The sequence below is a fragment of the Phragmites australis genome, chromosome 2 (assembly GCF_958298935.1).
Source record: "Phragmites australis chromosome 2, lpPhrAust1.1, whole genome shotgun sequence".
Taxonomy (NCBI): domain Eukaryota; kingdom Viridiplantae; phylum Streptophyta; class Magnoliopsida; order Poales; family Poaceae; genus Phragmites; species Phragmites australis.
In genome coordinates, this window is record NC_084922.1 from 40192311 (window position 1) to 40205076 (window position 12766).

The 12766-nt window shown below is 42.3% G+C and overlaps 1 protein-coding gene across 1 annotated transcript; it reads left to right on the forward strand.

Moving 5' to 3' along the window:
• Nucleotides 1-4133: 4133 nt before the first annotated feature.
• On the forward strand, nt 4134-11932 carry LOC133908836 (subtilisin-like protease SBT2.3). The gene is made up of 10 exons (XM_062351011.1): nt 4134-4891; nt 5886-6039; nt 6432-6829; nt 7322-7417; nt 7499-7571; nt 8020-8302; nt 8395-8726; nt 9030-9300; nt 9725-10006; nt 11108-11932. The coding sequence occupies exons 1-10, from the start codon at nt 4650-4652 to the stop codon at nt 11518-11520; spliced, it is 2544 nt and encodes an 847-aa protein (XP_062206995.1). The 5' UTR covers nt 4134-4649; the 3' UTR covers nt 11521-11932.
• Nucleotides 11933-12766: the final 834 nt, after the last annotated feature.

Below are 12766 nucleotides of genomic sequence, written 5' to 3' on the forward strand. Positions count from 1 at the left end.
CATGTCCTGTTGCTGGTCGTCCCGCCCTTAGTCTCCTCGCCTGGCCGTCGTGCCATCCCGCCTAGGGATGAAAACGGACGGGATAAATCCCATCCCGTTCTGATCCGTTTTCTATATTTTCTTGTCCGTTTTTTATTCCGTTTTCGAGAGAAAATGTAAAAATGAAAGTGGTTATGGGTTTTTCCGACCATTTTCGGATTTTCCGTTTTTAATCTAGAATTTCCCGTTTTTCTAATTGAGATCAAACTTCACAAATCACAATGTAGCCCATATACCAAGCCCGGCTAGCCAATCTAAACATAACCTCTATCCCAAAGTTCAATCAGATCTTAGGGGTCCAGTCTCGGTCGGCTGCTGACCTACCGATGTTGTTCAAACTCTTGCACCACCTATAATCCTAGTCTTTGTATGATTGTATGTTATGCCGAGTACTCGAGTTATGACATGATAGTTGTTTTTCAGTTGATACTTATGTCATTACGTGGTTCATATGTGTATGATATAAATTACTTTTGTTGGTGTGAATTAATTATGTGTCGCGTCGATGCTTGAAATTATTGTTCTATGGATCGGTGTTCTCATTTTAAATTATCGGTTCCTGACTAATAGCCGCATATTTATGTTCGGATTGGTTCGTTTTTGATATCCCGACATTCCCGAGTTCGTATCCGTTTCCGGCTTTCCCGTTTTCGATTCCGTTTTCAAGAGAAAATGTAAAAATAAAAACGGTTAGGGGGTTTTTCCGACCGTTTCCATTCATTTTCATCCCTAATCCCGCCCCGTCGTCGACCGTCTCGCCCTAGCCTCCCCGTCGAGCCATCGGATCGATCATACAACAATAGTACTCGGATTAGTCCGGCATGACATTATGTAGGATAAACCGTGGCATAGACCGATGGCGCGGCAAGCGGCAAGCGGAACCGACACATTACAACTTATTACAGTAACTAGACCAATCAGATCGTGCTCTAGCCGTACCTACCGAGTCAGGCCCCCTGCCCGAGCCAGCCCACCATCTCTGCGCCTGAGGCAGATCCCGCCGCGTTTGCTTCGCGCGCGCCCCCACTCACACGAACCTACGCCGGTGCGCGCGCGGTCCTCTCCACGGCAGGTCAGAGAGGTGACCACGGATCCCAACAAAATCTGCTGCAAAATCTGGTCCGGTCCGGTTCTGCAGAAGCTGCCCGCGCTCACGGGCGCAATGAGCAGGCGCCGCCCCACAAGCGGCGTACGGTGGAGAGGCCATCGAGGCAGCAGCCGCGCAGGCAGAATGAGCCGGCGTCGCGTCCACCCGTGCCACGTGCCGTCCGGCACCCTACACGTGCCTCATGCTCGTGGTACTTGCTCACAGATGCACGTAGTTAAGCGCTCGAAGCGTACGAACCCTATCGCTACGAACACGTTCTCCTTCTAACGCATTGCTTAGGAGCACTGCCACGAGACGGGCGTAGACCAAGTCACCGGCCGTAATATTTCGTATCTATATCGGTGTCTCCATCTTGAAAGTTCAACGTGTGCATTCCCCTCCACCGTGGACGCTGCCGGGCGATCCGCGTGCGTGCCAACGGCTGCCTGACCCCCAACGGTCACCCACGCGGCCACGCTGCTACTGTGCTACAACACATGCGCTGCACTGCTCAAGCTAACTTAGATTAGCCAACCAGGATTTAAAGACATTCTCCCGTAGTCCCATCTGGTCGAATCATTCGTGCCTCCACGGCTCCCCGGAGCAGGAATCTTTTTTAGCCCTGCCGCGGGCGAGGCCCCCACCCCACCGAGCGCGGAGAAGAAAACAACGCCGCGCCCGGCGACGGCGTGCACGTTTGGCCTCAACCGGAGATGCCAATTTGAGTGAGTGCGTGCTATGATGATGCACATACAGCGCCGGCCGATAGAAAAAGTGCGAGCTGCGAAAAATGTTGTAGCGCCGAACGTTTTGCCGATCGAGCGTGTATACTACTGCCAGTATAGCCTCTTCTGTGTCCGTCTTCGTATAGCGCATTATGTCGTCACGAGTGGCTAGCCGTTTACCCGTAAAAATCTTTCGAGCTCGGAATGATTCACGCCACGAACACTTGCCGGGCATGATCGGGAAACTCTAGCCGACTAGACGCAATGATCGTCTCTACCCCCTTTGCCTTTCTCTGCAGCTCGTCAGGCGCACATCGCACCGGTGCAGTGGCTGCTTGTCTTCACGTTCGCCCTCTTTGTCACAAACACACGTCTCGCCGTGCCGATGATGTAGGCCTCAGCCGGCAGATTAGAATGGACCAACTCATGTTACCATCAGCTACTAGTAAAGTCTAGCCAGTGCTACTCTTCGTCTAATCGTCTCCGGTGAGCAGTGTCCGGGCAAGGAAAAGCAGAGGAGACAGAAAAGTGAGCCATGGCACCTATCTCGTCTCCGGTGGAGTGTTGCACTTTTCAAGTGAGGACCACACCAAGCAAAAGCTACCTACTATAACAGTTTTGCTTGCTCCCTTTCCTCAGATTATCTGGTTGCAACTTGCATGCTGGTGACCAGAGCAATGCTGGCCCAGAAGTGCATACTCTTGTGATTCCGTTGCTGTGTTAGGTCACCATCGGCTGCATGTCTTTGGCTTAGAATCGCTATTCACGTCTTTGTCTTGGAGTTGGAGAGAGAACTCTATTTAAGTCATGTGGATTAGTTACTTGGCTGCCCTGACACATCAAAATTCAAGTGCAAAGGGCATATACGACCATACTTTTTTAAATAAAATTTAAGAACGTAACTTCATATGTCCAAACTCCATTTTTCTCAAAGATTTAATATTTCGCCTAGCCCATAAGCGAGAAGTGGGCTGGCAGGTGGAGCCTTGATTTTAGGGTTCTGGTTTTGTGCTTTGGAGCCATGAAACTTTTTGTACCAAGGATCATTGGATGTGCACCTTTGGAACTGAGGACTATCCATGTGAGAGCATGCCCTGCCGGCGGTTGCTGAAGCACACCGCAATTTTTTATGAGCAGGAGCAATTTTGTTTCTCGAGAAAGTGCAGTCAAAGCGGGAGCCAGTGGCATTATCAAATAGACACGCCTGGTCTTGTGCTCCAAAAGCTCAAAGGACAGGGGAAAAGATGAACAACCGGGACCGATGCCCAACGTACCCCAGATCCTATGTGGTTGCAGATTCTAGTGGTGTTCCTGCAGTGATCTTGTCTGCACCAAGAGGGGAAAAAGCTGGTTTTCCATTTGGTCAGGTTTGCTAAGACCTTGTGCTATAGTACGTCTCAATGCATCAAAGACTTCGTTGGATAAGGAGCAACAATTCAAATTCAATTGAAAATGAATCGATGGTACACTTAAAAATCTTCTAACGGAAACGGAAGAATTAATGCTCATTATGCTGTTAAGGCGTCAGTACTGGATGTATATCTGAATTGCCGTTAGGACGTTGTAGTAATTCAGGCTTTAAATACTGTACCACAATGAAAAGATCAATCATTTCGTACATCACGTATGCATACAAAATGGTTACGTAGTTTGGAAAGAGTTTAAAGTCATTTTCTTCGAAGAGTTTGTCGTACAAGTGAGAAGTGACTCTGGTAGCTGCAGGCTTCCGTTTGTCAAACACGGACCATATCTGTCCTACTGCCTGTGACGCTGTTGCTTCATTTAACACAAACAGTGATCCAGCTCATGCTCTGTACTAGCAGTATTAAGTCCTAATTGTTTGAGTCGTCAAAGTTAGATTGGAATTAAAAACTAAAAACTAAAATAAATAATTGGATTGTAAAAATTGAATTATGATTACAATCTAAAATCTGAAATAAATAGTTAGTTGAAAAAATCAGATTGTTACAATTCAACACCAATTCAACAATCCACCTTCTACTAAATTGTAACAATTCACAATCTAATTTTTACCATCTAAATTTTACAATTCAATTTTTTACAATTTATAATATAGAAATTGCTTTTTAACATCTCTGACTCAAACAAACAAACTTTTAGAATAGCACAGAGTAAAATGGCTTGGAAGAGAAGACCGAAATCACTGCACAACTCCCTATGCTGTAGAAAGCCGAGGTCTCCCTGTGCCTGACTTTCTTCCTCCCAATCTCTCCCTCCTCCCGGGTGTGTGCACGGTTTACTTTCTCTGGAGCGCCGAGCTGTGAATCATCCTCACCAACGCACAGAAAGAGAGCTGCAGAACAGCAGAAGCAGATACCGAAACAAGGGCCACAATTAAATACTAGTACTCCACAACACAACAGTGGCAGCACTGAGCCACTGACCCAGCATCGAGACGAGCAGCACACAGCACAGTGCAGTGTGAGCAACCGAGCTGAGCTGAGCCGAGAGCGGCGTACACCACTGGCTCCTACACGCTGATCGCTGAAAAGGTTTAGACATGAGAAGAGGGCTTTAACGGGGGAGTAGTGTAGTTCTTCTCAGTCTTGTGCGTCCGCATCCCTTTTTTCTTTAGCCTCACCCTCCTTGTGCACTCGCGGGCTCGCAGAGCACCTCCCTCCCCCTCTTTCCCTCGCCATTAATGTGCCGCCTGCAAGCCCAGTAGTGCTCCGCTTCGCCGAAAGTTTTGATATTTTGCTCCCATGGGCGGGCGATACTAGCCTTTTTTTGGCGGTTCTTGGTGCCTTTGGGGGCGAGTGCGAGGAGCTTTGGAGGCAATGGGGGTGGTTCGGAGGGAGGGGCAAAGGGCGGCCGCCGCCTTCCTGTACGCGGTGGTGGTTCTTGGGGCGGTGGTGGGGGGCGGAGTCCGCGCCTTCGAGGACGGCACCGCGGTGTACATTGTGACCATGAAGCAGGCGCCGGTGTTCCACAAGCGCCTTGACTTACAGAGGTTTGGGAGCAGCAGAGTTGCCGGCGCCAGCGGGGACACTCCCTCCACCAGCGTGCTGAGGAAGCCGAGGTGGGCGACATTTTTTTTAGCAAACTTCACTGATTGTTTTGTTTTTTAAGCAAAATTTACCGCTTGTTTTGTTTTGTTTTAATTCTACGATATGGCCGTGTCCGTGTTGCCCCATTTTGCACTTATGCAAATGATGATTTATGCAAAGTATGATTCGATTTAGGCTTTTAGCATTTCTGATGCCGTATAGAAAAAATAGTTTTTTTTGGAGGTAGTTTTGAGTGATCTTGATTGTGCTATAGTTGAGATCATTGAGATGTCCCGGCATTTATCTCTCTTAATTTGCCGACAGCTCTGTTTACTGTAGTAATGGCTGGTTATATTGGGAGGTCAAGTGTTATGTTAATCCATCAGTAGGCATTTGTCGTGTGGACATGGAATTTCATGCGACGGCAACCTGCTTTTCGTTATGATGGCTCTATGCAGTCTACAGCGAAAAGGTTTGTGTGACCTAGTGTATTTTGATTTGACGATTGTCACATTAGATGGACCTTGGTCCAAGTTGCAGTTTATGTCATCTATTCACATGTTTCATATCCCCTTCTGCAATTTTTTTTGGGTGAAATGATGCTATACTGTACTGATTTAGAAAAGTAAGTGTTTCAGGGGATTTCCTCAGGCGACCTCTTTTCTACATACTGAGCATTTGCAGGTTCATTATCAGTTAGTTATTAACGAAAGGAACTTTATTTTTTATATAAGTAACCTGCGCCATCTGGGCGGGTACTTAGTTACAGATCATTAAACTTGAAGTAAATGCCTGTGCTATCTCTGTAGTTATTTAGAAATAGATTATTTGTGTTTCTTGTCTATACTATAGCATCAAATTGGCTAAACGCCCACATCTAAGAAATGAAAAGGAAAAACGAGGACTACATCTACTTCATTTGCTTGGCATATGCTAAAAATGTAATGATGTTTTTGATTTGTGGCTTTTTCTATAAGAAGATTGTGTATTTTACTCTCTCAACAAATGCTAATTGTGGTAATGCAGAAATGGTTCACCCAAACCTATGAATTATGGTTCATACCTAGTTCGCCTTCAAAATTCACTTTTGAAGAGGACTCTAAGAGGAGAGCACTATATAAAGCTGTACAGCTACCGCTACTTGATTAATGGTTTTGCTATTGTCATCACTCCTCAGCAGGTATTTGCTTTTCTTGAATTATGTTCTTTGTGCTACTTTTGAACTTGTAGTGTCATGTTATCACTTGTCTATTACTTGCTGGAGAAAAGCTATGAAATTCTAAGCATCAAGTGGATTGCAACCTCTGGATTATTGGATGCTGCATCAAAGTTATGAAAATAAGGGACATTCATGGCAATGTGAACTAGATAGTGTTGATATTTGTTATTTTATACTGATTGATGCCATTTTGCTACCTAAACATTTTTACTTGTGACTTCCTACAAATTGTGTCCTCATATACCCTTTTTGTCATTTCTTATTGTTTTTGAGGGGTTTACATATTCATATGAAGATTGTTTAGATTAATGATTTATTCACGAGTTTAACTGATTTCCTGCTTGTACTGAAAGGCAGAAAAGCTATCTAGGAGGAAAGAAGTGGCAAATGTGATGTTGGACTACTCAATTAGGACTGCAACAACTCATACCCCTGAATTCCTTGGCCTGCCACAAGGAGCCTGGGTTCAAGAGGGTGGTCCACAATGCGCTGGTCAGGGAGTTGTTGTTGGTCTCATCGACACAGGAATAGATCCAACCCACCCTAGCTTTGCAGATGATCTATCAACCGATAGTTATCCAGTGCCTGCTCACTACTCTGGCATTTGTGAGGTTACGAATGATTTTCCATCTGGATCCTGCAACAGAAAGCTCGTGGGAGCTCGGCATTTTGCAGCATCTGCAATAACTAGAGGAGTCTTCAATGTTTCTCAAGATCTTGCTTCACCATCCGATAGTGATGGCCATGGGACGTGAGTACTGCCTTCTTATTTATCTTTTGATATCACTGAATAGACAAGTGAAAGAAATTCTTCTAATGCTAGTCTGCTACTGGGTCTGTTACGTCAACTAGTACTTGGATCACGTTGCTCCTAGTTGCAGTGTCATGCAAATGCCAGGTCTACTCTTCTTCAATCATCCTTGTCCTATTATGTATATAGTCAACGATAAGTCATTGTTAGTAACTGATTTACCTTATTAAGTTGTTAGAGATGAATATAGGATAGGATGCAGACTTGCAGAGGTTCTACTGGAAATGGTTACGTACTGTTTTTCTTTTGGTTTCCTTCTTTCAAATTGACTTGAACCATTGCTGCAGATGGAACCAATCCCTTGATTGTAAATGTCGCCTTGGTTCCAATTAAATACACTAAACAAGAAATTACAAACTTTTGCATGTGGATCACATTGTAAGATTACTTTCCAAGCCCATTGTTTTCTGATTCTAAGATGTGTGTATACAGGCATACAGCATCCATTGCAGCTGGTAATCATGGAATTCCTGCTGTTGTGGCTGGGCATCACTATGGAGATGCAAGTGGCATGGCTCCTCGTGCACAGTAAGATTATTGCCTTATGCTCTATGAATATATATATATATTATTAACTTTTCCCAAATTAATATGATAAATTATTTTTAGCATTGCTGTGTATAAAGCTCTTTACAAAAGCTTCGGAGGTTTTGCTGCTGATGTTGTGGCTGCAATAGATCAGGTGATGGTTTACTATTGTGCTTTTCGTTTGCTCATGCATAGAATAAATTTCCATCTTATTATATAACCTTGTGGTGAAGAGATGAAATAGTGATAAACTGATAATCATCCAATGGACCTGTTTACTTATTGCAAAATATACTACCCAATTAGGCACAAGACAGCAGTACAGCACATAAAGATTCTAAGATGTTCAAGTTTATTGGATGAATCTATATTTGAAAAATAGGAAGTTCAATGCAATGGGCAAGTTTACTAATCTGACATAAGGCCTGACAGATGTTAGGCACTAATATTCCACGGTATCTTTAACTTTCAGCATCATATTCTTACCAAAGCCCTCAGCATTCCACTAGGCCACTATAAGCATCGCAAAATGCTACAGTTAAGAAGACCTAATTGTAACATGATTGACAAACAACTCACAAGTCATTGTGTCCCATTTGCAGGCAGCTGAAGATAATGTTGACATCATCAGCTTATCTATTACTCCTAATAGGAGGCCTCCTGGACTGGCTACATTCTTCAATCCAATAGATATGGCACTTCTATCAGCTGTAAAAGCTGGTATATTTGTTGTGCAGGCTGCTGGAAATACTGGTCCTTCCCCTAAGAGCATGTCTTCCTACAGTCCATGGATATTTACTGTAGGAGCTTCTGCCCATGACAGGGTATACAACAATTATGTTGTACTTGGCAACAATTTGACCATTCCAGGAGTTGGTCTTGCTCGTAAGTTCCTATAAAGTTATTTTGCTGTCTGTACAACTGTACTTAGTTACCTTTATTCGATTTCAACTTTTGTTAATTAATTGTATATACAGCTGGAACAGATGGTGATGACATGTACACTCTAATTGCTGCACCTCATGCACTGAAAAACTATACAGCCACTCCTACAGAAATGTCCCTTGGGGAGTGCCAAGATTCGAGTCACCTAGATGAAGATCTGATACGAGGAAAGATACTAGTGTGCAGCTATTCTATACGATTTGTACTTGGCCTGTCTTCTGTGAAACAAGCTTTAGATACGGCAAAAAATGCCAGTGCTGCAGGAGTTATATTCTATTTAGACCCATTTGTTCTTGGGTTCCAGCTGAACCCAACTCCAATGCGTATGCCTGGACTTATAATACCATCGTCTGATGACTCTAAGGTAGGGCAGCCAAGAGCTGATTTCGCAGCCTCCCACTTACTCTTCTATCCATCTTATCCAGTTTCTTGAATTTTGGCTCATTTTAGTTCAAATATCTCTTAGCAAACAGTGAAGTGAATTGGCTTCTGTGCTTTTTATTGTGTCTAAGGCTTCATGTTGACTGCCTTTATGATTTAAAGTTGATAGTTGATACGAACTGGTGGAATGTATCACTCTATTCACTGGATGAAAACTTACCCTTTCTTGATAAAAACTGGAAGTTGCAATGCTTTTCCTGCACTGACTAACGTAACATATTGCCAGGTATTTCTAACTTATTACAATGATTCCCTTGTGAGAGATGACACATCAGGACGAATTGTCAGCTTTGGTGGAGTTGCAAAAATACTAGGGGGCCTAAAGCCAGATTACAGGAATTCTGCACCAAAAGTAATGTTCTATTCTGCTAGGGGTCCTGACCCTGAGGACAACTCACTGTCGAATGCTGATATCTTGAAACCAAATCTGGTAGCACCTGGAAGTTCCATTTGGGGTGCTTGGAGTTCACTTGGATTGGATTCTGCTGAATTTGCTGGTAACCCGACAATTTACTTTCTTTACAGGATTTTCTTCTGTTTTCTCAACGTTTCATGAACCAAGTGTAAATTGGCTGTGACTTGTGCCAACATTGAAATATTTGATCAGTCTATGCCCTTTACCTTGTTGGAAGAGTACACTTGTATGTCGAAAAAATTATTACATGAATAGAGTCGTTAAAATTGTGCATATGTAACTGATAGGTTTTATGTTATGCTTTTCACATCAGAAGATCATTGCTGGTGACATTAATTTCCTTGATTTCTTTACATACACACCCAAAAAATTGTGCAAGTACTATTCAATTCGGTCATGAAAGTCGTTGTTAAGAAGTTGGCTTTGCATTAGAGTCCAATAGTATAGCATGTGTATTCATTCACAAAATCAGTTAAATGGTGATTCTTTTTTTATTTACTCTTTAGGTGAAAGTTTTGCAATGATCTCTGGCACAAGTATGGCTGCACCACATGTCGCTGGCCTTGCTGCTCTCGTCAAGCAGAAGTTTCCTTCTTTTAGCTCAGCAGCTATAGGTTCTGCTCTGTCTACGACTACAACTCTCAGTGACAAGCAAGGGAATCCAATCATGGCACAGCGAACATACAGCAAGCCAGATTCGACACAAACTCCTGCTACACCTTTTGACATGGGGAATGGCTTTGTCAATGCTACTGCTGCTCTGGATCCAGGGCTCATATTTGATTGCAGTAAGTTGTACAATCATTTCCATTTTTTTTTTGTTACCACCATATTGACTTGAGCTTACCAGGGCTAAAATGCCACAGCGACCAACAAATTAACGCGAGACAAGCAACTATACATTGATTGACATCTAATGTGAGGCCATGCATGATGCATGTCAAGGTCCATGCAACCATTTGTCAGATTATAGTTTGTCTGACGAAAAAGTGAGAGCACATTAATAATGTTTAATCAGACATTCTAGGGTAACTGAGTAAGAGAAGAACACTGACTTGCTCATTGTTCAATGAGATAATATGCATTGTGGCTTTATCATTTGAAAGGAAATTAAATGTTAAGAGTTCAGAAAACCAACTCGTCAATTCAGTTTTATCAGCATTTGTATCCTCTACATTTTAGTAGCACGTTAATTGTGGCGTATATATATATATATATATATATATATATATATATATATATATATATATATATATATATATAGGAAAACTAGTATGTACTCCTGGGTGTATGTACTCCCACCTCTCATATACCACTTTTACACATGAGTTATACTTCTTTATCACTTTAAATATACTTTATTAGTAATTATAAGATACTACAATACAAATCTCACGAAATTTTTTATGAAATTCCATGATTTTTATCTTAATTTGCGTATATACTTCTTTTATGTATAAAAAAGAGTATATAGCAAAAATGAAAGGCTAACATTGAATTTTTTTTCATACAACTCATATTGGAGTATCTTAGAATTAGTATTAGAGTATACTAAAAATGATAAAAGAGTATAAAGTGTTTGTTTAGGTGGTATATTGCATGTGGGAGTACATACTCCTAGGAGTATAGAATAGGTGTCCTATATATATATATATATATATATATATATATATATATATATATATGACAGTTGTGTGTTTGTGTAACAATCATCATTTCCTGTCTGTACAGTTGTACTCGTAAAAAACATTTGCATATGACTAATTTTTTCGTCATACCCGAGTGTTTCATGCCAGAAAAATTGAAGTTCTGTCCATTAGTACATCAAGAGAAATTTTGTGTTTGTCTATATGGCTAATGCCTTAACTACTACTCCTGAAAACTTACAGGTTACGATGATTTCTTCTCCTTCCTTTGCGGCATAAATGGTTCCAGCCCAGTAGTGATGAACTACACTGGCAACAACTGCGGGGCCTCCACCATGACAGGAGCAGACTTAAACCTGCCCTCGATCACCATAGCAGTGCTCAACCAGTCAAGAACAATAACAAGAACGGTGACCAATGTGGCGGCTGACGAGAGCTACACAGTCAGTTACAGCACTCCCTACGGAGTCGCAGTTTCCGTAGCACCAACGCAGTTCTTCATTCCAAGCGGGCAGAGGCAACTCGTGACCTTCGTTGTGAACGCCACCATGAACAGCTCCTCCGCGAGCTTTGGTAATGTCGGGTTCTACGGTGACAAAGGTCACCGGGCGATCATCCCGTTTTCGGTTATCTCCAAGGTTGTATACAGTTCCTGATGACTGATGAGCCGATGCAGTGGATGCAAACGAGGGCCTGACAGATCCAGTATATGCAGTGGACTTGACTGCATGGAGCTTACCTTGACTAGGGATTTTTTGTTGGTTGTGTAAATGCTGAAGCATGTTGATGTAAGTAGCTGAGCGGTTAACTAGTAACTGTAAAGAGAATGTACCAGAGCGCCCCCCCCCCCCCCCACCTCTTGCCATGAATGGGAAATCCTTTTGCAACGGAATGCTAAACAGCAGAAGTTGGTGTTTCCCTTATTCAATTGTGTCTGTGAGGCATATCATCACACATGATCCTGGATCTTTCCCAAATCTCTTGTAGGTGTTATAGAACAACGTTGCTAGCGGTTATGACTCTTTTCTCTCCGTCTTTTTTATGAATACAGCACAATCGCAGGGTTCCAACCATCAAAATCACACCAAAGGGTTCCAACTACCCAACCATGGTTCCCACATCAAGGATTCCCAAAACAGACCCACCTCCAAATTACTAATCACGTATGGTATTTCGTATACTGATTAATCAGTTTTACACTTTGTATAGATTATATATTTTACCTATAAGCCGTGATTACTATTTTGCCTGTGCAGATCAAGCATTTTACACATTTTCTATGGTGCATGACTAGGAAACACTATAAGACCATTACTAAGCATTTTTCAACACGCGTTTGCCATCTAAGGTTTCATCATCGTGGGAGTACATCCTCCACTAAGTCCCCTCTTGCGTCATATAATTTTGAGAAATATCACCCTTTCATCCATATACTCCCAACTAATCTACACTATGCTAGAAAGACTGCTAAGTAATAAGTCAGGCCGTATCTATAAACTTGACTCATGGTTGTACTATATAAAGCATGATCCAATCGCATCACGAACCAATCCTTAACTGATTTGAGCAAGACTAATACAAACTCAATTCTTGTGCAACCTACACCGATATTATCTATCCACTTACTCAAATCCTAATTTCCATATCGCTAACAAAGTTACCATGATATCCTCATGTTGCATAAGATAATTATAAATTTAAGATCATTTTCCCCATATTTACCAATATCATTGCTAACCATGATCTACCCATCGAATCCAACAACCCAACAAACTATGGTGGCAAGAAATATCAGGAATTTCTAGGATAGATCTATATTTAGATAGCTATCCCTCATGCTATACTATGTTATCATAGTTTTCTAACTGAGAGATACTCAATTACAGTAATGTGATATACTTC